Source organism: Saccopteryx bilineata, chromosome 1 (assembly GCF_036850765.1).
Source record: "Saccopteryx bilineata isolate mSacBil1 chromosome 1, mSacBil1_pri_phased_curated, whole genome shotgun sequence".
Lineage (NCBI taxonomy): Eukaryota > Metazoa > Chordata > Mammalia > Chiroptera > Emballonuridae > Saccopteryx > Saccopteryx bilineata.
The window spans coordinates 13,512,741-13,538,337 of record NC_089490.1 but is presented as its reverse complement, the minus strand read 5'-3'; the positions used below and the strand labels follow the sequence as shown (position 1 = coordinate 13,538,337).

At 60.8% G+C, this 25,597-nt stretch overlaps 1 protein-coding gene across 7 annotated transcripts; it reads left to right on the top strand.

Moving 5' to 3' along the window:
• Positions 1 to 46: 46 nt before the first annotated feature.
• TEAD3 (TEA domain transcription factor 3) lies at positions 47 to 25,470 on the top strand. 7 transcript variants are annotated; one of them, XM_066234008.1, is made up of 13 exons: positions 47 to 178; positions 9,457 to 9,703; positions 12,108 to 12,172; positions 18,010 to 18,072; positions 18,278 to 18,340; positions 20,754 to 20,891; positions 21,008 to 21,057; positions 21,648 to 21,709; positions 22,302 to 22,435; positions 22,554 to 22,727; positions 22,930 to 23,070; positions 23,647 to 23,799; positions 23,996 to 25,470. In XM_066234008.1, exons 2-13 carry the CDS (start codon positions 9,526 to 9,528, stop codon positions 24,107 to 24,109), a joined length of 1,335 nt encoding a protein of 444 aa, XP_066090105.1. In that variant the 5' UTR covers positions 47 to 178; positions 9,457 to 9,525; the 3' UTR covers positions 24,110 to 25,470. The 7 variants fall into 7 exon arrangements, with proteins under 7 accessions (XP_066090105.1, XP_066090559.1, XP_066090290.1 ...); XM_066234193.1 differs by lacking the exons at positions 47 to 178; positions 18,278 to 18,340 and adding exons at positions 513 to 604; positions 19,157 to 19,168; XM_066233978.1 differs by lacking the exon at positions 47 to 178 and adding an exon at positions 513 to 604.
• Positions 25,471 to 25,597: the final 127 nt, after the last annotated feature.

Here is a 25,597-nt window from a genome sequence, read left to right as displayed (position 1 = left end):
GCGGGAAAGGGAGCTCCTCCTCGGCCGCTCCGGACTGGGCTGTGGGGTCGGGAGCCCCGAGGCCCGTGCGCTCCGGGCGCTTCGTGACGCGGCACCCGGGCCTCGACATCGACGGGAGTCGGTTCCCGAGGCGGGAGCTCCGCCCTCGGCCCCGCTCAGGCCCGAGCTGCAGATTCCGGTGGGCTACTGGGCTTCGGCTCGGGGCGCAAGGGGAGGTTGGAAGCACCGCGCCCGCGGGCGAGGAACGGGGCACCCGGGCGCAGGCAGGCCGGCCGGCCGCGGCCGCGGGGAGCGAAGCCGCGGGGTGCGCAGCGCGAGCGCCGGGGGGCGGGCCCGCGTGGCCCCGCCCCGCAGGCCGGTGCCCGCCCCCTGCGCGCCCCGCCCCCTCCTTCCCGCAGCCCCCACCCCCCGCCGGGCTCCTCAACACAAACTTTCCGTCCCGCTCGCTCCCTCCTCCGCGCCCGGCGCCTCCCGCTCCTGCCTGGCTCATTCCGCACATTCCGGCCAGCCCCCTCCCCACGACCCCCCTTCCCCGGCCCCCCTCTCCGCTCCCTCGGGCCCGGCGGAGCGGCCCGGCCGGAGCGCCCCCGCGAGCTCGGACCAGGTAAGCCGGGAGGAGGCCCTGCTGGGAGACGTGGTTTGGTGGCTCGGTTGTGAAGCGAGGAATAGGGGGTACTCGCGGGAGGCTGGATCCCCGAACTATTGTCCATCCCGAGCCGGAGCCCCGGATTTGGGTGCCGGGAAGTTTAGAGGGAAGGAGGGGGGAGCTCTCCGGGAAGCCCCGCCCACCCTACCACCCCGCCGCGACCCGGACGAGTCGGTCGGGGGAGGTAGGGAAGCCGGGAGATTGTCCCCGGTGCCGTCGGCTGTCCCAAAGTCCGCCTTTGGGGTGTCAAGACAGGGGTCCGGGGGCCACATGGTTTGGGGGTCTTGCCACGGAGGCGCTGGTACCCAGGGCACCGAGCCCCGGGCCCCGCCGCCCTTTGGACTCCAGGCTCGCGCTCTCCGGAGCCTGCCCGGCCCCGGCTTCACGCAGGCCGCGGGCCCGGCCTCCCGGCGCCCAGGCCGGCTCCTGCGCGCGGTGCCCGCGGCGGCGCTGGATCGTGGCGGGTGTCTGGGAGCAAAGCGGCGCTCCCTGGGCGTGTGCCCCCTGAGACGCAGGGGCTTAAGGTCCCTCCAGTCCTGCTGCCCGTGTCGGGGTGGAGGTTCGGAGTTTGTGCCCCGAGCGCAGCGAGCCGCGCTCCAAAGGCGGCTGGATTTGGGGCCTTCTCTTCACCACACTTCCCCGGAGCCCTTGTTTAGACTTGAAGTTTGAAGGAGGCTTGTCCTGACCACCGCCCCCACTACCACCACCATTGTCTGTCCTGCCCTTTATTCCTGCCTTGGGAGGGAAGGCCCGCAGTGCCTGTCTGCATCTGGTTTCCAGCCTAGCCAGACCCTGTCACTGAGACCCCACTCTGTCCCCTTTCTAGGAGAGGGGCCCAGTCCAGGGCAGAAAGATTCTTGCTGGACAAGTGAGAATGAGGCCCTGCGGGGAGGGCTTCTCAGGGGGCACCTCCCTCTGTGTCTTCCCTCCAGGTAGAGGCAGAGCCAGGTCAGGCCTGGACTTGCAGCTCGGGAGATCAGGGGATAGGGGTGGGGGCTGGACACGGCCCTGAGGGGCTGGTGCCCATGGCAGCGCTGTGTCCTGTCTTCTGGGGCCTGGTTCTACATACACACCATCCACCCAGAGGAGACACCTCCTTGACCCGAATGCCGGGGCGGCCTGGTCACGGAGGGAAATCCGAAGTCCCCCAAAGCTGCAGGTTTGAGAGAACTATGTTCTCCTGCCGTCCAGCTTTTTGTAGTTCCTTTTTGAAAAGTGTCACCCCGGGACATGTACCTGTGGGCCGCTGGACCCCAGCTCACTCTGTGGGCAGGGGATGGACAGATGTATCTCCTAGGAAATAGGGCTCTGGTGAGGGTGACCTTGTGGGCCCTGATGCCCCCTCCTCAGAGAGAGGTTGGGAGCCAATGGGAGTCCGACCTGTTGGGCCTTTCCCTAGCCCTTTAGGGAGAAAACAGTGATTAATGTTAATTAGTGCATTTGGGCTGGGGAATGACTGAGTAGGATGGTCGGTGATTGGCAGGACCGCGCTCTGTGTGTTTGTCTGTCTGTCGTGTGTGTGTGTGTCTGTCTGTCTGCCTGCCTGCCTGCCTGCCCTGGGCCCTGCTCCTGCCCTCACCCTCAGAGTGTACCTGGTACATTCTGTCAGTTGAAGAAATATTAAAAACTAGAAGGAAACATCTCAATGGAAGAGGTCAAGAAGTTAGATATCTGGTCCCAGCTGGGCATCAACTGTCATCTTGGTGGGCCTCTTTCAGCCTCAGTTTCCCTGTTTGGAATAAATGACTTCTCAGGTCCCTTTTCTCTGAGCCCCTCCTGGAGTCTGTCTCCTGGTCAGTCAGCCTTCTGTCCCTCCCATCATGAAAGCTGACCCTGGCGGGCCCTGGAGAGGTGAGTGGTGATCCCGTGGGCTGAGGAAGAAGGTCGCGGAGGAGTAGCTAAACCACATGAGCGTGGCTGAAAAAGTTGAGGGCAGCAGCCGCGAGGGCCAGGATGGCCAGGCGGAGTTGGGGGGCTTGCGCTCTGAAGTAGCGATGGAACCTGGCACGCTGGGAGGGACGCTTGGTATTCAGAGGCCACTTGGATAGCGGGCCCCTCTGCTTGACTCCCCGACCCCTCTAGGGGCTCAGTGTTCAGCTGGAAGGGTGTAGGAGCTGTCAGTCCTCCTGCCCACGCCCTCGCTCAGGAGGAACTGGGGAGAGAAGTTCGTGTTTCCCAGTGAGGAGGGTGGGGAAGGGGTGCTGGTATTGCCAGGCCCCAAGGGGCTGGGGGGGTCATGTGGCTCTACCGACTGCAGCTTTCTGCGGAGGTGGCCCGGAGGTCACACTGTCTTCTTCCCACACGGAGGCTGCAGAAGCTGTGAGGTCCCACGGGTGGCCTTGAGTCCCCGTGGACCTCTGGGGAAGCCCTGGGGCCACGGCAGGAGCATGTCTGGTCAGAGCTGGAGCAGAGGTCAGCAGATCACCTCGACTCTGTCCCTGTGGCCCTGCCCTGCCTTTCCCTCCCTCCTGGTGTCCTTCCAGCCTAGGCTCGTCCGCAGGAGAGGTGTTGCCCCCATGGAGGGGACACCGGGTCCACTTGTCCCCTCAGGGTCCCACAGGAGACTGTAGGCAGGGGCCAGAAACTCCTGTCACTGCAGGTCCCCGAAGTCCCAGCCCTTGAGGTTTCCTAGAGTGCTGATTGCTTCCTGTGCTCTCTGTCAGGCCCGAGAGGACAGGAAGTGATGGAGGGAAGCGGGAGTGGAAGTGAGTGACGCTGGCTGTGTGTGAGAGAGACGGAGGGGACCTCCTGGGCGGGTGGGTGCCCGCGTGGGAGAACCAGGTAAAACCAGTTTGCTTGTGTGCGGCTGCGCGTGAGGCTGGACGGACACACAGAGAACCTGTATGGGATGTTGTCGGTGATTTTGTAACCTGCCTGTGAGTGAGAGAAACTGGCGTTCTCTGTGTGTGACTGATACTGCGTGTGCCGAAGAGATGCTGTGTGGAAGATGTTCTCGGGGTGCAACTGTGAGTGGCCAATCACACGGGGTGTTTGTGAAGGCTGCTGTCCGCTTGATGGTCAGTGCGCACCCGTGTTTGATGCTGGCTGGGATCCTGATGCTGTGTGTGTGTGAGGGGCACAGCGATTGTATGTTGCTGTGTGTGTCAGGAGTGGAATGAGTAACGTGTGACATACGACACTGTAGCGTGACCACTTATGATGCTATGTGTGTGCAAACAGCGTAGGAGATGGGCCCACATTTATATAAAGTCTGATGGTGTGTGCGTGTGTGTGTGTGTGTGTGTATGTATGTGTATGTAAGCTCTGGGACATGGTGGGCTGTACCCCATGCCGTGGAAGCGAGCTCAGACGCTGCTGTGATACACTGCGTGCAGTAAGGTGTGGAGGTGAAACTGAGCATGCTGAGGGACTGGGGTGTGCCTGAGACCGGCTCTGTGGGTGGTCACTCTCTGGGATTGCCTGGGACTGTGGGACAGTGTGGGCGACGTCCTTCAGGGCTGTACCAGACACGGCGTGGGAGACCGTGTGTGACGAACTCGGGGGCCTGTGGTCCCGATGCCTGTGGCGTCTATGTGGAGGACCATCAGATAGACAGCTGTTAAAAACAGGAAGGGATGTACTCCATGCCACGGAATGGTGCACAGAAAATGGTTAAAATCATCCATTCTATTTTATATATTTTTTATCACAATAAAAGAAAAAAGCCAGGAGAGAGCTGCGGGTAACAGTGGGCGAGCAGGGCAGGGTAAAGAGGACTGAGTGAGAGAAACCTGTGTGTTTATAGATGACATTGTGACTCACAGCCGGGGGACGGACGGACTGACTGGTGGCAGCTAGTGGGTGACTCGGAGGGCAAGGGGCCCGGGTGCAGGCAAGCTGGGGGGGGCACTGGCATGTGACCTGAGAACCTGGGACTTAGTCTCCCCAGATACCCACCAGCTGTATCTCCGTTCCCCCCAAACTTGGATACCCGGTTGTCACGGGAGTGGGACAAGACGAGGAGACAGGACAGAAGCTCAGCGTGGGGGTGCAGGGAGGTCTGGGAACGGGTCCCTTCTCCCTGCAGGTGGTCGGAGGGCTCTGAGTGGCGACCTCCCCCTGTACTGCAGTGGGGGAAGGCACTGGCAGTGAGGACCAGCTTTGAGGAAGGGAGCCTGATGGGCTCCCCTGTCCCTGAGAAGCCTGTGCCCTGGGTAGTTGGGGGGGGGGTGCACAGTGTCTTGATTCCCAAATTGGAAGCACATTAATGAGCAGGGAGGGAAGGAGCTGTCTCCCCGCCCCCCCCCACCTCCCTTTTAGTTGGCTCTGCAAATTGCTTCCTCCTGTAAAAACCCCAATCCTGCTCCAGGGAGGAGGGTACTCCCTCCCCAGCCTGGCAGGGTGTGGCCGCTTGGCAGGGTCCCTCAGGGGTCCTTGGATCGGAGCTGGGGGAGGCAGACACCATCCCCACCCCCCCACCCCCCACTGTCGGGTTCCCACCAGAGCAGGGCCACTTCTAGGGTGGGAGCCTCTGGCAGCTGGAGAACAGCTGGCTTGCTGTGGGGGTGGGTGGGGGGATGGGGGGGTAAGGCCTCCCTTAGCCTTCATCAACTCCCCCCCTCCTCAATCCCCTGGCTGGCCAGCCCAGCCCAAGTTTGGGGTGGGAGTCGAACGGAACTGCTGATTTCACTGGGGTCCCTGCAGGAGGGGACGGCTGCTGGCTACTGGACCTGGTCGGGCCACCAGCTTCAGTTTGTCCTTCCAGTGGGTCTGGTGAGGGGGAGGGATGAGAGTGGGGGGACCCTGCCTGGACTCGTCTTGTCCGCATTCCCCACCCACCAGGGCATTGGCTCTGGGGGGCCCAAGCTTCAGGACTGTCCCCTAACCTTGGAGGGGAGAGTGGTCTGGAGGCTGCAGGGGCCTCTGCTGCCGCCCCAGTTCCAGCCTCCGGCCTCCAGCCCTGGAGCTGTCCAGCCGGTCATGGCAGCAGGCCTGGCCCTGGGGTGGGGAGTGGGCAGCTGGGGCCCCTTCTCTTCCCCAGGGCTCCTGAGCCTGTGCACTCAGGCCCCAGAGGGCCCGCTGGTCAGACAGGGGGCAGAGGTAGATGAGGCCACAGGAGGTCCACAGCCTCGTGTCATACCAGGGCCTCTGCTGAGGGAGGTCACCTGTGAAGAGGGGAGGGGCAGACGGGACAGGAGCAGGGCTCTCCTGGTCATGATGTGGCCCCGGGGTCCTTCTGTCATTGTCCTCGCTCCCCACCCCCGCTGCCCCCCTACTTGACTGGATCTGAGGGCACTGAGCTCTCCCCTCTCTGCCCCGCACCCCTCTCCTCTCTGCCCCGCCCTGTCCCCCCTTCCTCTCCAGTCTGGCTCACTTGGTTCTCTTTCCCTCTGTCCCCTGTTAGGGGCAAAGCCCAGCAAGGCAGAGGTTCTAGTCCTGGACTAGCCTCAGCAGGGGCTGGGGGGCTGGAGTGGGGTGGGCTGAGGAACCTGCCGCCCTCCCAGCCCCTCTCTGTACGGGGAGTGAGACCCTGCCCTGGGCCAGGACTGCCATGCCCGGGCCCTGCCCTCACCCCAGGCAGGGGCCCGAGAGGCCTCCCCTCCCCCTCCCCTCCCCCTCCCCCACGCCTGAGTGTCCAGCCCTGCAGCTGTCTGTCTGGGGGAGCCCCAGCCCCCCCTCACACCCCTGGGCTGAGACCCGGTGTTTGGGGGGTCTGAGGGGAGGAGGACGGTGCCTCCCTCAGCAGTGAGTCTGGGAAGCCCGAGCAGCAGGCCGGATCCTCACGCTGCCCCCCCCCCGCCCCAGCGTGCGGTAGGACCCAGACCCCAGTCAGTCCCCAGCCGGGTACAGCTGCTTGCCCACCTTTGCCCGTGGGTTTGCCTCGGCCTGGGGGACACATAGATTCCTCTGGGTGTCACGTGGGCACATGTGCTCTGTGCACGGCTGTGTGGCATGGGGGTCACCTGTGCGCCCCTGTGTTGGTGCCTCTGCCCACACGAGTGTTCCTAGAAAGTGAGTCTTGTATGTGTCGCTAAGCGGGTGGAAGGGGCCGGAAGGTGGTCCTTCTTCTCTCCTTGACTGTCCTTGCAGCCACCCCCTGGGTTCCCCTCCCCCTCACCAGCTGCCAGCAGTCCCGGCCAGGGGCCGCCCCACCCCCCCAAGTCTGTCCCAGCTCCCAAGCTCCGCTGTGTTCGCCATATTTGGCCACAGTGCTCCTGCGGGGGGCGGGGCGGGGCTGACATCACCCCGAGAAGGGGGGCCACCGCCTGGATGAGGGGAGGGGACAGAGACTTGGGGGAGGCAGGAAAGTTGCTTTGACAAGTCGGCCGCCAGGGCCCCCTGATGCTCTGGGCCTCCACTGCCCTGAGGGAGGCCGCTGGGAAGGATTGGGGGGAACGTGGGGGAGGGGTCTGAGCTCACTGTAGCCCCTCTGCTGCCTCCCCCCTGAGAGCTTGTGACAGTGTCAGACTTGGGGGGAGGCCCTGTATCCCAGTTTCTCCAGTATAGGAGTCCCTGTACCCTCACGTTTTTATTCCAAGGACTTGGCCTCGGAGGTTGAGGAGGACAGGTGATGGCCAGACAGCTCCCTGGGGTGAGAGGCAGGGGGAGTGGAGGTGTGTGGCCACTGACCGGTCTGGGGCATGGCTCCCTCTCTGCCTGGCTGCCCTCTGCCCGAGGAGATGTTCCTGGTGGTCTTGGTGGTCTCACCAAGAGACCACCGAAAGGGCTGCCGTGGTGTTGGGAGTAACACTTGAGGTTGCTCCAGCCACTCACACTGGGCGGGGCCCTGGTCTGGACCCAGTGGGGAGACTCAGGTCGGGTGCCATGACAGCTGGCCTTCCTTTCTCACTTCAGATGGTGGAGTGTCTTAGCCCCATCTCCTTGGTTAGGAGATGGAAGCCAGACTGCCTGGGTTCAGAACTCCGCTCTGGCGCTTACTTACAAGCTGTGTGTTCTTGAGCAAGTTGCTTAACCTCTCTCTGATCATGGGTTTCCTCACAGGTAAAGTAGGAATAATACTAGTGTCTGCCCTAAAGCTTATCATGAGAATGAACTGAGTCGGTGTGTGTAACATCCCAGAACGGGCCTGCCTTTGGCAGGTGCTGTCGTTAGCAGTGTCATTAAGTCTAAATGGCACATCCCCCTGCCTTCAGGCCCCCGGGCCCTTCCCATCCATGCCACGAGCCGGCCCCTTCCAGCTTTCCTAAGCAAACAGGGAGCCCTACAGGGAGAGAACCTCCACCCATTCGGCAGGACTTGGAATTCATGTCTGGGGGGGGAGAATTTCCTTTTCCAGTTTCTGAGGGCATCCCCACCTTCCTACCCCTGCCCCTGGTCACCCTGCAGCCCGGAGGAAGTCCCAGGATCTAGCCGTCTGGGGCTCTGGGGCGCCCAGGACCCTGGTATACGCGGGGCACGCGGATTCCGAAGTCGATGGGGGACAGGAGGGTTGAGGGGCCGCCTGTGCTGAGGGCACTGGCCGGTGTGCTCTGAATGAATAACCCAGCCCGGCGTTTGCAGGGAGCCCCGAGTTCGCAGATCCCTGGCCTGCCCGCGATGTGGGCCAAGGCAGGGGCGGGCATGCGGGTGGTTTACGGGCCGGCCGCTGTCGGCCCAGAGGTGCAAGAACAGGAAGTGGGATGGAGGAGCCGGCCGGGTTGAGCAAGGCTGTTGGCCGGGCACCTTCTCAGTGGCTGCTTTGCCAGCCGATGTCTCTCTGCTGCCAGTCCCGAGGCACTTCCTGCCCCACGCCCCGCTTCCCTGGCAGGGCTCTCCAGTGTTACCTCCTGGAGAGGGCAAAACCTCACCCTTCCTGGGCCTGGGACCCTCAGCCCACAGCAGGTCCTCAGCACAGCTGGGCTGGTGCCGGGGGTGGGGTGGGGTGGACAGAGGGGTGTGGTTGCAGGGGTGGGGTGGGTGTGTGATGGGGATCCCACGACTGGGGCGCTGGTGCTGGGGGTGGACAGAGGAGTGTGGTTGCGGGGGTGCGGTGTGTGTGTGATGGGGATCCCACGGCTGGGGGCTGGTGCTGGGGGTGGACAGAGGAGTGTGGTTGCGGGGATGGGGTGTGTGTGTGATGGGGATCCCACGGCTGGGGGCTGGTGCTGGGGGTGGACAGAGGAGTGTGGTTGCGGGGGTGGGGTGGGTGTGTGATGGGGATCCTACGGCTGGGGGGCTGGTGCTGGGGGTGGACAGAGGAGTGTGGTTGCGGGGGTGGGGTGGGTGTGTGATGGGGATCCCACGGCTGGGAGCCCCTCTGAGAGCTGCAGACACACCGGGCCCCCCTGTGACCCCCTTCCCCTTGGATGCCATGCTGCCTTTGACAGCTGTGTGACCTTGTGAGCCTCGATTTTTCTCACCTGAGTAGTGGGCATGACTCCCGTGCCCTCCCTGCCTTGCCCCTGAGCACTGAATGAATGAGAAGGTGCTCTGACCCCCACAGCAGCGCTGGGTCGACAAAAGGCAGTAGTGTTGTTACTGGTCCCCCCCAGTGTTGTCATGAGTGGAGTTACGAGCCAGACATGCACTTGTGCTTGCTGTGAGCTCATTCCATTTTACCCTCCGAACCTCAGGGGACCCTCTCCTCCTTCTACAGGACCGGGGTGCAAACAGGTGAAGGCACTCGCCCCCTCCCCAAGGCCACGCAGCCCCGAATAAGCATAAGCTCCGGTGGCCTGCACCTAACCCCAGCACCTGGCCTGGGGAAGGGACGGCCCTGGTCCTCACCCCAGCACCTGGTCCTGGGGAAGGGACGGCCCTGGTCCTCACCCCAGCACCTGGCCCTGGGGAAGGGGCCGGCCCTGCACCTCGCCCCAGCACCTGGGGAAGGGCACGGCCCTGGTCCTCACCTCTCTGTGTCTGCTCCCCAGGCTCAGGCTCCCCAGTGGGCTCAGGCCCAGAGCCCAGGGCAACCAGCACAATAGCGTCCAACAGCTGGAATGCCAGCAGCAGCCCCGGGGAGGCCCGGGAGGACGGGCCCGAGGGCTTGGACAAGGGGCTGGACAACGACGCCGAGGGGGTGTGGAGCCCGGACATCGAGCAGAGCTTCCAGGAGGCCCTGGCCATCTACCCGCCCTGTGGCCGCCGCAAGATCATCCTGTCGGACGAGGGCAAGATGTACGGTGCGTGCGTGTGGGGAGGCGCAGGGACAGGGCAGACGGGACCGGGTCCTGGGGAGGCAGCCAGCCAGCTGGGCCCTCCTGGCCCCTCCTCCTGCTCTCTGCCCCCTCACCCAACCGGTTTGGCCAAGTCCCGAGGCTGCCAGCCCGCCATGGGGCGAGTCTGGGCGCGCAAGCCTGTGTGTCTGGATCCTCCTCACAAACAAGCCAGGCCGGCCCCCTCCACCAGAGCTGGGCCCACACCTCGACACCCCCATCTGCTCTTCCTCTCCTCCCCACTGCTGGCCTGGAGGTTTCGGGGTGACTCAGTGGGCCCAGGAAACTGGGTCATCCCAGGGTGCTCCGGGCTAGGCCTGAGAGAAGGTCCTTGGCCCTGGGAGGGTGTGGGGGAGCCCGAGGGGTGAGGCCTGGGGCGGGAGTCCCCGCACTGAGCAGGCAGGGTTTCCCACTTGAGAGTTCCCTCCAACGTCTGCCTGTGGGAGGGGAGGCCCCGCGGTGACACGGGTCGGTGGCGGGGGGGGGGGGGGGCTGGGGAGACTCGCTCATTCCTCGGACCCCTCCCCGGTCCCTCCGCCTCCTCTGGCCTCTCCCTTTGCCATCGTGCCCACCACCTGCGTCCAGGAGGGAGTGTCCCCCTCTTGTCCAGCTCTGAGAGGGCTCTCCCAGAACCGCATTTTTGGGATAACTCAACCCTTCTTGGCCTGGCTCTTTGCCAGCTCCCCCCAGCGCTCCCTGACAGCCTAGGACTGAGTGAGACAGGCCCTCAGCCTGTCCCTCCAGGCGTCCAGCACCATGGCGGGCACGGGAAGGAGGCCGGAAGGAGGCCGCTGGGCCGAGGCTCGGGGCTGCCCCATGTCCCCTGCCCCACCCACTTGCCACTCCCGCCCCTAGCACCAGAGTGCCACTCCCGGGGCAAACAGATGTTCCCGGGTGCCTTCCACAGGGCGGGGGCGGCAGGCCCCCACTGCCGCCACCCAGATGGCCGGGGCAGCCCCACAGGGTATTTTTAGACGGGGTGGAGGGAAAGGGGTGGAGAGGGGCAGGCTGGAAGGGAGGAGCAGCGGGGCTGGTTCTGTCATCAAAGAGGAATTTGGAGAATGTGGCCATTCTGGGGAGCTGTGAGGTTCCGGGACCAGGATTTGGGGGGGTAAGACGTATACCCCGCCATGGGGATGCTGACATAGGCTCGGCCATGGGTCCCGGGCCCCCCTCTCCCAGGGCCGAGTCCCCTGGATACAGGCCAGCTTCTGGACACTCAGAGAGTCCATGGTGCTGAGTGGTCTCCTCTACCCAAGGCTGACTGACAGGCAGTTGGGTTCTCTCACAGGGCGGGAGAGACACTGGTATCCAGTGACACGGGGGGCACAGGCTCAAGGTCACAGTGACAGGCTCAGTGACACAGATTATCAGTGAAGGAAGCATGTTGGAGACCATCCCAGTGGTAGTCAACCTGGTCCCTACCGCCCACTAGGGGGCGTTCCAGCTTTCATGGTGGGCGGTAGCAGAGCAACCAAAGTATAAATAAAAAGATAGATTTAACTATAGTAAGTTGTTTCATAAAGATTTATTCTGCCAAACATAGTGAAAATTCAACATAAAGTGCTTGGTAAGTAATTATTATTATATGCTTTAACTTGCTGTAACTCTGCTTTATAAATTTTATAAAGTAAAGTGACTTCCCTACTTTATAAATCACCATTACTGTGGAACTGGTGGGTGGTTAAAAAATGTTACTACTAACAGAGATACAAAAGTGGGCGGTAGGTATAAAAAGGTTGACTCCCCCTGAACTATTCTCTCCTGCCTGTTTTACCAGCGAAGGAAAAGGACTTGTCCAGGGTCTCCCATAATGATTGGGACATGGTGGGACAGCTAGGACCCAGTCCAGAACACACACTCTCTTTCTCTCTCTCTCTCTCTCTCTCTCTCTCTCTCTCACACACACACACACACACACACACACACACACGGCGATGTCGCCACGACATCTACGCCTGGGCCAGGCCTCACTCAACGCAGGAATAGGTACACTCAGAGATCTGCAGCTGGTGACAAGCCCTGCAGGAAGGAAGCCCTGCTGGGGGCTGGGAGAGAGGGGCCCAGCTGTCCCGTCGCCCTTGGGCCACACCTGCTCCTGTCTGTCTGCGGGAACCTGTCTGGCCTCCTGACATCGTCCCACCTCCTCCTCCTCCTCCACTGCCCCTACCAGCCCCCTCCCCCAGTGAGCGGCCCCCAGTCCTGAGGCTGTGGGGGGAACTCCCGGGACATTCCCAGCAGCACCCTCGGTTGCCGGCTTGTGCCCCTGAGGGTGGGGGTTGTGGTGCAGAGGGGGGGGAGGGGCCCAGCATGGTTTCCCGTCTCCCGCCACCAGCTCCTCACTCTCCCCCCTCGCCCCCATCCAGGTCGGAACGAGCTGATCGCACGCTACATCAAATTGAGGACCGGGAAGACTCGGACCAGAAAGCAGGTAAAGAGACTCTGCCGTGGCCCCTCTGCCCACACGCGCTCTCGGCACAGGAAGGGGCCGACCTGTCCCACTGTCTGGCCGCCCCCGCCCTCTCCGTGGGACTTCACACCCCGCCGCGCTGCGTCATCGCTCTGCCCGTCCTGTCTGACCCCCTCCCCACCCCGCCCAAGACCTTTGGTTCAGTGACCACAGATCTGCCCCACAGGGCAGCTGTGGCAGCTGCGTGGTCCCTGCCCTGAGAGGCCCACTGACCGGGCAGGGACCAGACGGGTGGACGGGTGAGCGCAGAGCAGGCAGCCGGGGAGAGGGGTGTGCGCTGTCGCTGGCTGGGGGACAAGCCTCTGACCCAGCCCACGCAGGGGGAGGGGGCACTGGGAAGCTGCCCAGCGGAGGTGACACTCAAGAAGCTTTTTAAGTAGAAACAGAATTTAGCCAGGCGGGAAGAGGGAGTGGGGTTCCTCCCGGCTGAGGAGGTTGGGTACGCAGATAATAATTGTGAATCCATACAGAGTGAACTTGATATTAATTGATTTGGTCCTCACAGCCACCTTACGAGATAGGTACAGTCATTATCTCCATTTTACACATGAGGAAACTGAGGCATGGGAATGTTAAGTAACCTCCTCGGGGTCGCTCGGCTGGTGGGCAGGGGACCGAGGGTTCAGTCCACCAGGCAGGGAAGAGCCTTCAGTCCACAGCGTGGGCTGTGGTGGCGGGTAGAGGGAGGGGTAGGAAGCACTGCGGGCCTTGGAAGGGGCTAGAACGGGGCGTGGCAGGTGGCAGGAATGCTGGCCCAGGAGCCCTCGGGCAGTAGGTTAGGGCCAGGCAGAGGCAGGGACCTAGATCACCAGCAGTCAGTGGTGGTCCGGCTGGTGGCAATGGTGAGAGGGTAGTGGTGGTGGGCATGGAAACACGACGACTTGAGAGATAAAGATGAGCCGACTTGCAGTCCAGGGAGGCTGGCGGTGTGGGGACGGGAAGGCTGAGGGGAGTGGGTTTGGGTGGGGTGCCCGGGGGGCGCCCGGGAGGGGTGGCAGGCAGGCTGGAGGCGAGGCGCGTACCCAGAGGAGTGGAGGCCGCCTCTGACCTTCAGCCCTCCCCGCCTGCCTGGGGTCTGGGTGGGGTGGGCCCTCTGCACCCATCTCCGCAGACCCTCCGCGTGCATGGGACAGGCATTTATGAACACCCTCCTGGCCAGCTCATGTCACACAGCCTTTCATTTTCTTATTGAGCGTCTACCTTGTGCCAAGCACTGTGGATGCAGCTGGGAACCAGGCGGTCAAGGGCCCTGTTCCCAGGAGCCTGGGACGGCAGGGGGAACACTGACAGATCAGAACCACCCCCCCACCCCGGGTTCAAAGCCCTGCTCCCTACCTGCGGAGAGGGGGGCGCTTCTCCTCCAGCCTCTTTTCCTGGGCCAGTAGATTAGCAAATCCAGGAAGACCCTCCGAGCAGAGTAAGCACTCTACAACAGTGGTCCCCAACCCCCAGGCCTCAGACTGGTACCGGTCCGGGGGCCATTTGGTACCAGTCCACAGAGAAAAAAATAACTTACATTATTTCCGTTTTATTTATATTTAAGTCTGAACAATGTTTTATTTTTAAAAAATGACCAGATTGGCCCTGGCCAGTTGGCTCAGTGGTAGAGCGTCGGCCTGGTGTGCAGGAGTCCCAAGTTCGATTCCCGGCCAAGGCACACAGGAGAAGCGCCCATCTGCTTCTCCACCCCTCCCCCTCTCCTTCCTCTCTGTTTCTCTTCCCCTCCCGCAGCCAAGGCTCCATTGGAGCAAAGTTGGCCCGGGCGCTGAGGATGGCTCTGTGGCCTCTGCCCCAGGCGCTGGAGTGGCTCTGGTCGCAGCAGAGCGACGCCCCCTGGTGGGCACAGTGTCGCCCCTGGTGGGCGTGCCAGGTGGATCCCGGTCGGGCGCATGTGGGAGTCTGTCTGACTGCCTCCCCATTTCCAACTTCAGAGAAATACAAAAAAAAAAAAGTACAGGCTCAAAATCTTGAGTTGCTAAATAAATGGGGCAAGCAAAATAGCGGGAAATTAGAAATTATTGAACAGACTGCTTGACACAGTAGCTTTGATTAACATGATAGATGGAAAGGATGGTTTTACTGGGCTCCAAAAGGCATTTAAAAATTAATGTAATCTGTAAATAAATGTGAGAATTCAAATATACAGAAATCTATGGAATAAAGTTATGATCTCCTTTCACATTAAAAAAAAATGACCAGATTGCCTCTGTTACATCCGTCTAAGACTCACTCTTGACGCTTGTCTCAGTCACGTGATACATTTATCCGTCCCACCCTAAAGGCCGGTCCGTGAAAATATTTTCTGACATTAAACCGGTCCGTGGACCTGATTGGGCAGTGGCGCAGTGGATAGAGCGTTGGACTGGGATGCCGAGGACCCAGTTTCGAGGCCCCGAGGTCACCAGCTTGAGCGCGGGCTCATCTGGCTTGAGCAAAATAAAAAATGCTCACCAGCTTAGACCCAAAGTCGCTGGCTCAAGCAAGGGGTTACTCGGTCTGCTGAAGGCCCGCGATCAAGGCACATATGAGAAAGCAATCAATAAACTAAGGTGTCGCAACGAAAAACTGATGATTGATGCTTCTCATCTCTCTCTGTTCCTGTCTGTCTGTCCCTATCTATCCCTCTCTCTGACTCTCTCTCTCTGTCCCTGTGAAGAAAAAAATAAAATAAAATAAAATAAAATAAAAAATACTTAAACCAGCCCTGGCCGGTTGGCTCAGCGGTAGAGCGTCGGCCTGGCGTGCGGGGGACCCGGGTTCGATTCCTGGCCAGGACACATAGGAGAAGCGCCCATTTGCTTCTCCACCCCCACCCCCTCCTTCCTCTCTGTCTCTCGCTTCCCCTCCCGCAGCCAAGGCTCCATTGGAGCAAAGATGACCCGGGCGCTGAGGATGGCTCCTTGGCCTCTGCCTCAGGCACTAGAGTGGCTCTGGTTGGTGCAGAGCGACGCCCCGGAGGGGCAGAGCATCGCCCCCTGGTGGGCAGAGCGTCTCCCCTGGTGGGCGTGCCGGGTGGATCCCGGTCGGGCGCATGCAGGAGTCTGTCTGACTGTCTCTCCCCGTTTCCAGCTTCAGAAAGGGTGGAAAAAAGAAAAAGAGAAAAAAAAAAATACTTAAACCAGTCCGTGGCTCAAAAAAGGTTGGGGACCACTGCTCTACAAGGTTCTGCTGCTGCGGTTATTAGTACTGTCTATTAGTACTGTTGTTAGAACCAGAAAGCCGTCCTGGATGTGAGGGAAGGCACCGACTCAGCGGGTCCTGCTGCAGCCGGAAGACGTGTGAGCGGGGAGGGGCCGAGGGGCCTTGCGCTCTGTCACTTTGGTCACTTTGACGTGAGGTCCAGAGAGGGTAGCAGAACGGCCTTCCTTCTGGGCCCAGCATCAGATCTGCTCTGGACCAGGCATCCACGAGGGCTGACTGTTCAGCAAGGCTTTATTTTAATTACAAAATGAAAGCATAAAGCAATAATTATAAATACAACCAGCTGCGGGCCGCCTCAGTATTAAACACCGCTGGCCTTGTCATTTCGCACGGGTGACCCTCCCCTCACTTAATTTTTTTTTCTTAGAGGTCTGACTTCTAGCCCTGGCCGGTTGGCTCAGCGGTGGAGCATCGGCCTGGCGTGCGGGGGACCCGGGTTCGATTCCCGGCCAGGGCACATAGGAGAAGCGCCCATTTGCTTCTCCACCTCCCCCTCCTTCCTCTCTGTCTCTCTCTTCCCCTCCCGCAGCCAAGGCTCCATTGGAGCAAAGATGGCCCAGGCGCTGGGGATGGCTCCTTGGCCGCTGCCCCAGGCGCTAGAGTGGCTCTGGTCTCAACAGAGCGACGCTCCGGAGGGGCAGAGCATCACCCCCTGGTGGGCAGAGCCGGGTGGATCCCGGTCAGGCGCATGCGGGAGTCTGTCTGACTGTCTCTCCCCGTTTCCAGCTTCAGAAAAATACAAAAAAAAAGAAAAAGAAGTCTGACTTCTAATAGCTCCTTAAAGGGGGACCCATCCTATGGTTGGGAGGATGCCTCTGTGTGTCTCAAAGAGCAAGCAGCGAACAAGCTAGGTCGCTTTAGTTTTTTAAAAATACAGTTTCAGTTTTTGTTTTTTACAGATATTTACAGTAATTGGTAGCAAGCCCAAAGCCTCCATATTAAAAAAAACAACCAGAGCAGCAGCTAAATATGACATTAGGATTAAGTCCTGTGTGACTTTCAGCTGTCACAGAGTTGGCCATTTGGAGATGGTCCTGTGTGCCAAGGCTCGGGAAGCGTCCAGCTAGCACAGCTCGGCGGTGAAGCAGGCGGGCTCTGGAGCCCCGCCAGCTGGGTTCGATTCCCAGCTCCACCTCGCCTGCAGCTGTGGGATGTTGGATAAGCTGCGTAACCTCTCTGTGCTCTGGCTCCCTGCTCTGTAAATCGGAAATAATACTAATAACGCCTTCTTAGCTCTGGCGTGGGGAAAGTGCTGAGGACCATAGGAGGTGTGCTCTTAAACGCTGGTCACTGTCCAGACGCGAAGTGGGCGGTAACCTGGCTGGACCTGCGTCGGACTCCTGCGCGTCCGCTGTGTCCTAACCACGGAGTGTGGGGGCTGCTCGGCATCAGATACATAGTACCGTTTAGTCTGCCATTAAAAAAAGAAAGGGTGCCTGACCTGTGGTGGAGCAGTGGGTAAAGCGTTGACCTGGAAATGCTGAGGTCGCCGGTTCGAAACCCTGGGCTTGCCTGGTCAAGGCACATATGGGAGTTGATGCTTCCAGCTCCTCCCCCTTCTCTCTCTCTGTCTCTCCTCTCTGTCTCTCTCTCTCTCTGTCTCTCCCTCTCCTCTCTAAAATGAAAAAAAAAGAGAGAGAGAGAGAGAGAAAGGAACTGGTGTTTGTGTGTGGGCGGGATAAAGCCAACTTGCAAAGAAAGCCAGCAGCAATTGCTGACAATAAAAGCGTGAAGCAGCCGAGAGGAGCCGTGTGCTTCCTTGCGTTTCAGGGGAAACGGCGACCTTTACGGTCCTCGGAGGCTCGAGGCCAGGCCCTTGACGAGGTCAAGGGTCTAAGACGCTGTGCGAGCCCATGGCACCCAGCTCCGGACCGTGACTAGCGCGGGTTTGCCGGGGAAGGGAAGCTTCTGGGAGAAGACGTGTAATTAAGAGCACCTACTGTGTGTTGGTGTTTCCTGCCACTTGTCAGTCTGAGCAGAAGGCAGGCGTGTTGGGTTAGCAGCTGTCCGAGCAGAGCGGGAGTAGGACCGGCCTGGTTTGCAGGCCAGCAAGCTGTCGGGGTGACAGGGAGACTTTGGCAGGGGTACGGGGTGGGGGTGGGGGGCTTCCTTACAGAATATGGCCTCATGTGCAAGCTAATGGCCTGCAGGAACATCGTGGTGATTGCGGGCCCCTGTGTTGCGAATCAGAGAGATGTCTCCCTATGAGAAGCGCAGTAAGGGAGAGTCAGCACCCTGGGGAAACGCGTGGGTCCTCTTCCCCGAGTGAGATGCAGTCCACCGCGGGGCGCACAGCTTGGCCAGCAGGGCCTGGAGTGGGTGTCCGCACTCACTGGGCCGGGAGCTCTCATGCCATAAACAACCTATACCACTATAAATACGTGCGACCCGAGAAGCCACTATAGGCTCTGGTTCTAAACAGGGCTGAGCAGAAAGCAGAACTGTCAGGGCTGCGGAGTCCATCCCACCCCCCCACCCCCACTCACCTCTGTCCCCAGAGACGAGGGCTGGGATGCCCCTTGCCCGCGGCCGCCCCAGGCTGCGCCTCCTCACTGTCTTGTGTTTTCCTCTCCGGCCGGGCGCGGGGCGGCCCCCAGGTGTCCAGCCACATACAGGTTCTAGCTCGGAAGAAGGTGCGGGAATACCAGGTCGGCATCAAGGTACGTTGGGAGCCTGACCGGGGCGTCCAGCCCCGCCGCGGCCCCTCGCCCACAGCGCTTCCGCCGCTGTCTGCGCACGTCTCGGGCCTCCGCCTGGCCGGCTCTCCGGCCCCGCCTCGCCTCTCCTCTGGCTGAAGCTCTGTCCTGGCCTCTCCTTCCACTCTCTGCTCTCTCTCTCTCTGTCTCTCTCTCTGTCTCTCTACAGGTCTCTAGCCACTTGCAGGTTCTAGCCAGGCGGAAATCTCGGGAGATTCAGTCCAAGCTGAAGGTATGGGGTCCCTTGCCGCTCGGTCGGGCCCTGCCCAGGCCTGTTGCTGCTCTTTGACTCCCCAGGTCAGGGCAGGGAGGGGGCTGAGGAACTGTTGGGGGTGGGGGTGGGGTCTCAGAAACACACGCAGCAACAAGGAGCCCAGAGGCTACAGCCCCCCCCCCAGAGACGGGGTGGGAGCCCGAGGGGACAGTCAGCGGGGCGGTGAGGAAGGGGAAGACCAGCGAAGCCCTGCTTCCCTTCTCCATTTTCCTTGTTTTCCTTCCTCCTCATTGCTGCTTGCTCCTTGCATGGGGACTGCAGGTGGGCTGGGGTAGGGAGGGGGGGGACGGACTCGGGGTATGGGCTGGAAGCGCTCTTGCCGCGGACACGGCCGTCCCTTGCATTGGACACTCACACTGGGCTGCTCTGCGCCTGGGGATGTCAGATCCTGGGGTTCGCGGCCTGGCCCGTGCTGGGGCCCTTGTAGGCTGCGCCTTCCTCTCTGCCCATCGCTGCCCGGCAGGCTGGCGGGCTGGCAGGCTGCCCCTCCCCCGCTCTCAGTGCTCACAGCACAGCTCCTGAGGACGTGGACGGACGAAGGGGTGCCAGGGTGGCCTCCGTCATCCTACCCTGTCCAGGGCACCCCCAGCTGGCAAGCACTCCCTTTGGGTGGCAGTGAGGGGGGCGGAGGTCCACAGCCACCTCTGAGCTCCCCTGGGCTCCTTGGAAGCTGAGAGCCAGGTGGACACTGAGCGGAGGGAGGGGGAAAGACACGTCCCCACCCCGTGTCACCTTCATTCGTGCCTCTTCTAACCTGTTCTCCCTCCTTCACAGGCCATGAACCTGGTGAGTAGCAGCGCCCCTCCTCCAGGGGGGCCTGGGGCAGAGCATATAATACAAGCTTTTCAGATTATGGATTGTAAATCAATTTCATAGGTTTGCAAATGGAATTTTGTTAAATGAAATATAGTGGTTCTCAAACTTTAGCATGTACCAGAATCACCTGGAAGGCTTGTGAAGACATTTGCCTGACCAGGTGGTGGTGCAGTGGATAGAGTGACGGACTAGTATGCGGAGGACCCAGGTTCGAAGCCCCGAGGTCACTGGCTTGAGCACGGCTCATCAGCTTGAATGTGGGGTCGCTGGCTTGATCATGGGATCATAGATATGACCCTATGGTCGCTGGCATGAGCCCAATGGTTTCTGGCTTGAGCCCAAGGTCGCTGGCTTGACCAAGGGGTCACTCGCTCTGCTGTAGCCCCCCTTCAAGGTAGGGCACATAGGAGAAAGGAATCAATGAACAACTAAGGTGCTGCAACAAAGAATTGATGCTTCTCATCTCTTTCCCTTCCTGTCTGTCCCTCTCTCTGTCTCTCTCTCTGTCTCTCTCTCTCTCTCTCTCACACACACACACACACACACACAAAGACAGGTTTCTGGGTCTCACCCTCTAGCCTTTCTGAGTCAGTGGATCTGAGCTGGGGCCTGAGGATTTGCATTTCTAACCAGCTTTCAGGTGATGCTGGTGCTGTTGGTCCAGGGACCATACTTTGAGAACCACTGGTGACCTAGAATAGAAAATATGACAGTGCATGAAACAAAATAAGGGGAACTATTCTGGTACATACTGGGTTATAGAATAAAATAAAATTATTTCTGCCTGGCCTGACCTGTGGTGGCGCAGTAGATAAAAGGTCAACCTGTAATGCTGAGGTCACCGGTTCAAAACCCTGGGCTTAACTGGTCAAGGCACATATGGGAGTTGATGCTTCTTGCCCCTCTCCCCTTCTCTCTCTCTTTTCTCTCTAAAAATGAATAAATAAAATCTTTTTAAAAATTATTTTTGCCTGACCAGGCAGTGGCGCAGTGGATAGAGCGTCAACCTGGGACACCAAGGTCCCAGATTTGAAACCCCGAGGTCACCGGTTCGCGCGCAGACTCATCCGGCTTGAGTGCAGGCTCATCAGTTTGAGCGCGGGGTCACTGGCTTGAAGCCAACCAAGGTCATTGGCTTGAGCCAAAGGTCTCTGCCTTGAGCAAGGGTTCACTGGCTCAGCTGGAGCCTCGGTCAAGGCACATATGAGAAGCAGTCAATGAACAACTAAGGTGCTGCAACTATGAGTTGATGCTTCTCATCTCTCTCCATTCCAGTCTATCAGTCTCTCTCTGTCTGTCTGTCTCTAACCCCCTCTTGCAAAAATAATAACAACAAAATTATTTCTTACTGTGGACTGTGGTTAGAGGGCGAGGCACACTTAGGAGACAGGCCTAGAGAAGGGCGAGGCTCTCCTTAGGCCATAGAGCAGCGCTGGGGGCTGTCGTCCCGATCTGGGCTCCCTGAGCCCGGAGGGCCTGGGCGGGGGGCCCTGAAGCCAGCCCTTGTCCTGTCCCTGGCCTGACCCGGGCTTCACAGGACCCGTCCTTCCCCTAGGATCAAGTCTCCAAGGACAAGGCCCTCCAGAGCATGGCGTCCATGTCCTCCGCCCAGATCGTCTCGGCCAGTGTCCTCCAGAACAAGTTCAGCCCACCTTCCCCTCTGCCCCAGGCTGTCTTCTCTACTTCCTCACGGGTACAGGGGTCCCGGGAGGTGGGGCTGGGGGGAGGCACTCACTTCAGGGCCTGGCCGTGGTGAGGGTCGTGGATACCGACCTCGCCTCACCACTGGGCCTTGTCCCATCCCCCCAGTTCTGGAGCAGCCCCCCTCTCCTGGGACAGCAGCCTGGACCCTCTCAGGAGTGAGTATGGTGACACGTCCCTCCCACACCCCCTTCTTTTCCCTGGCAGCCCCACTAGACTTCCCCTCCCATCTGGGTTCCAGCAATAGCTGAGCAAAGTTTACATTCAAAAACAGAGGGATGGCAAAGGCCAGTAAGAGAGCTAATGTGTGTGTCTATTCATTCGTGTGTTTGTTCATTCATGGCCTCACTCGTCCTCTGTCCTTCAATTACTTTCCACTCAGTTCATCTCCAAATTCACCTCTCAGTCAGTGAGTCAAGTAGTCGAGTACACTTGGTTCCTTCAGTTCTAAGATGACTTCCATCAGAGACACACCCTCAGTGTAACGAGCAGCGGTTTAGGGCGAGGTTGAAAAATGCTGTATTGCGCACGTCCATTGTGAGATGCAGCAGGATTTTTACAAAAGTGACAATGTGAAGAAAACAAAAGCTTGTGAGTGAGTTAGCTCGTGGGCCTGCCTTTCTGGGCCTCTGCAGGAAGTCTGGGTAGCTCCCTGTTGGGAAATCCCAGATGAGAACCCAAGTGACTAGACCAGGCGGAAGGTAGGGAAGGGTGTGACCCTCTAACCTGGCTGTGCTCCCGTCTGCAGCATCAAGCCCTTTGCACAGCCAGCCTACCCCATCCAGCCGCCCCTGCCGCCGCCGCTCAGCAGTAAGTGCCCCATGAGACTGCCGCCACCACCTGTCCCTCCCTTGGCACCTGCTCCTCTGCTCAGAAGACCTGGGGCCCTGCTGTGTGTGTGTGCACACGCATGCACACTGGGAAGGGGGAGGGGTGGCCTCTATAGGGATGGGACAGACCAGGAATAGCCCCCTTACCTTTTACAATGTTGCTTCCACAACTTTGCTAGAAGCACACAGCACTAACAGTATTACACTTATAGACCGTCTGGATATAAAATTCCTTATAAGGAAATCCACCAAAGTCTTAACAGGGCCTCAGTCTCTCTAGGTGTTAGGATTCTGGGTAATTTTTATTTTTCCCTCTTGACTTGTACATTTTCTGTTTGAATACACCTTAGTAGTGACAAAGGAGATATTCACGCTGTTCATCCCTGGGGCCACCACACTCAGTCCCGCAGGTTGTACACTGAACAAGGACACCGGGCAGAGTAGTCAAGGTCCAGCCTGGGTTCCCATTTTCTAATTTGCACAAAGGCTCTGCGTGTGTGTGTTGAGGGGGCAGCTGTGTATGTAACCACGTGCAAGCACCCATGGCAATGAGGGTCCTTCTTGTCACCCAGGTTACGAGCCCCTGGCCCCACTACCCCCAGCTGCTGCCTCTGTGCCCGTGTGGCAAGACCGCACCATCGCCTCCTCCCGGCTGCGGCTCCTCGAATATTCCGCCTTCATGGAGGTGCAGCGCGACCCTGACACGGTAGTGTGTTCGTGGGCACGGTGGTCACGGGGTGGGCAGCTACAGGGCAGGTCTGGCCCTGCCCCCGGGCCTGCACACTTGGGTGCCCTCCTGACCCGGTACTATGCCCTCCCCACAGTACAGCAAACACCTGTTTGTGCACATCGGCCAGACGAACCCTGCCTTCTCGGACCCGCCTCTGGAGGCGGTCGACGTGCGTCAGATCTACGACAAGTTCCCGGAGAAAAAGGGGGGACTGAAGGAGCTCTACGAGAAGGGTCCCCCGAACGCCTTCTTCCTGGTCAAGTTCTGGGTGAGCTGCCCCACCCTCCCTGCTGCGGACAGCCCTTCCCCCACGGGCAGTGCAGCTGGGCCACGACAGGACAGACCACCTCTCTCTCTGGGGCAGGCGGGCAGCACTGGAGATGGGTGCTTGGGCAGGACGCGGAGGTGGCGTGGCGGGAAGCCGCCCTCCGGCCTCCAGCGCCTAATGCCACCTCCTCCCTCCCCTCCAGGCGGACCTCAACAGCACTATCCAGGAGGGCCCGGGCGCCTTCTACGGGGTCAGCTCCCAGTACAGCTCGGCCGATAGTATGACCATCAGTGTCTCCACCAAGGTGTGCTCCTTCGGCAAGCAGGTGGTGGAGAAGGTGGAGGTGAGTGGGGGCTGCAGGCGGGCAGGGGTGGGGGCAGGAGCAGGCTGGCGGAGGGGTGAGGAGGGGAGGTGTGGGCAGGCGAGGGGGGCCAGGCGCAGGCTGGCGGAGGGATGGGCAGGGTGGGGGCGGGCAGGCGCAGGCTGGGGGTCGAGCAGGATGGGGTTGAAGTGGGCGTGGGCGGACGTGAGGGGCCAGGCGCAGGCTGGCGGATGGATGAGCAGGGGGCGGGGGTTCAGGCGCAGGCTGGGGGACGGATGGGCAGGGTGGGGGCGGGCAGGCGCAGGCTGGGGGATGGGGGAGGATGGGATGGGGGTGGGGGGGATGGGATGGGGGTGGGGGGGTGAGGGGCCAGGCGCAGGCAGGCTGGTGGGTGGGCGGGCCGGCATGGGGGTGCCAGGCGCAGGCTGGGGGACGGATGGGCAGGGTGGGGGCGGGCAGGCGCAGGCTGGGGGATGGGGGGGTGGGATGAGGGTGGGGGGGTGAGGGGCCAGACGCAGGCAGGCTGGTGGGTGGGCGGGCCGGCATGGGGGTGCCAGGCGCAGGCTGGCGAAGTGATGCCTTCCCGCGGCCCCGCAGACCGAATACGCCCGGCTAGAGAACGGGCGCTTCGTGTACCGCATCCACCGCTCGCCCATGTGTGAGTACATGATCAACTTCATCCACAAGCTGAAGCACCTGCCCGAGAAGTACATGATGAACAGTGTCCTGGAAAACTTCACCATCCTGCAGGTGAGGGGCGGCGGTGAGGGTTGTGGAGGCCCCAGGAGGGCGCCAGGCTCAGGGACCTCAAAGCGGAGGTGGCCAGGCCCACTGCTCAGAGACAGAGACAGAGACTGAGCCCCAGAGGGGAGCAGGGTCTGCTCAGCCCCCATCCCCTGAGGCCGTGGGCTGCCTACCCACCTGAATCTTCCTGCCCGGCCCCCAGGTGGTCACGAGCCGCGACTCCCAGGAGACCCTGCTTGTCATTGCTTTTGTCTTCGAAGTCTCCACCAGCGAGCACGGGGCCCAGCACCACGTCTACAAGCTCGTCAAAGACTAGGGTGCCCTCTGCCCCCACTAGCAGGATGCGGGGCGAGCGTCCTTTCACACACCTGCCTGGCACCCCCGTGGGCCCGAGATCGCGGATTCATCTGCCTGCTGGGCCCGGCCCCGGGAGGCCTCTCCACCTCCCCCCAGCACACACACTCCCTGCCACTGTTCTGCGCTTTATTTGTGGGCGGAGAGGGGCGGCTCAGCGGCGGGGCCGCCTGGCCGGGATGCCGAGCCACCGCCACCCAGTTTCCCAGCCTTGCGTGAATGAGAGGGCCGCGTGGGCTTGGGTGTGTGCGGCCGCCAGCCTATCGGCAGAACGTGATGCTCGGGTGAGGCGGACTGCGGGGGGATCTGGTGCAGACCGAGGTCAGGAAGGAGCGAGGGGCTGCGGCTGGCTTGAGAAGAAGAGGGAGGGGCCCCGCACTGTCTGTGCACCTGCTGTGTGCCATCCTCAGACCCTGCGAGGCCCGCGTGGGCTCTGGCGTGGGCTCGGTGTCTCAGAGATGGTAGGCAGAGTGGGAGTTCCCACCAAGGGCCGCCTGTCCCCCCAGAGACGGGTTTACACTACCTCCCTGCAGCGGACCGGCCCCACACTGAGGCGCTGGTGCCAGCTGGCTTGGGGGCCCCCTGACACCGGCAGAGCTGCGTCTGACCAGGCCCGGGAAGGTGGGCAACGGGTATCGGGCACCGGTGGGGCACCCTGTCAGCCCACAATCCACCACGGCCTCGGGGGCCGCCTGCTCCGCCTCCCCGAAGCCGCCCTGGCCCGGGCCCTTTGTGAAGCGCCCCCGGCCCCACCCAGCAGCCTCGGGTGGAGGAAGCCTCCGGGAGCAGGCCAGGCTCAGACGTAGACTTGAGGGTCAGGTAGAAGATGGCGTCCCAGCCGCTGGGCAGGCCTGTGGCCAGGGCACAGGAGGCAGTGAGAGGCTTTGGTGTTTTCTCTTGCCCGAGGCTGGTTTGGTGAACTGCTGGTGGGTGCCTGTCCCCGTGATGCCCACCTGTCTCCCGCCTGGAGCAGCGGCTCCCCAGACCTGGCCCTGGGGCGGAAGGTTCACCCCGCCTGCCTCCCCTCCCAGACACCCGGGCCCCTCAGCCCCGGCCGCCGGGTATTTATGAGTTTCATATGAAGTACTGTGCCTTCCCTTCCTCACCCGCCCCGCCCCTGAGCTTCCTGAAGGTCCTCACAGTTTGCCTATCGCTCAGGCCACCTCCAAACCCAACCTAGGTTTTATAATGTATATTATATATTTTTTGTGTATTTTTTAAATCCAGCTGTGATGGGTTATATCATAAACGTGGCGCAGGGCTGGGGCAGGCGCCCTCAAGGCCTGCTCAAAAATGAAATTAAAGTTATTTGTTTGTGGGTTAGTCGTGTGACCTGTTGTGTGGAACAGCTTCGGGGGGGGGTGCTCCTACCTTAGGTATTGGTGTGTCACCCGCCCCATCTTTGCTGGGCGACCCCAAGCCGTACCCACATTCAAAATAGGTATGAGTC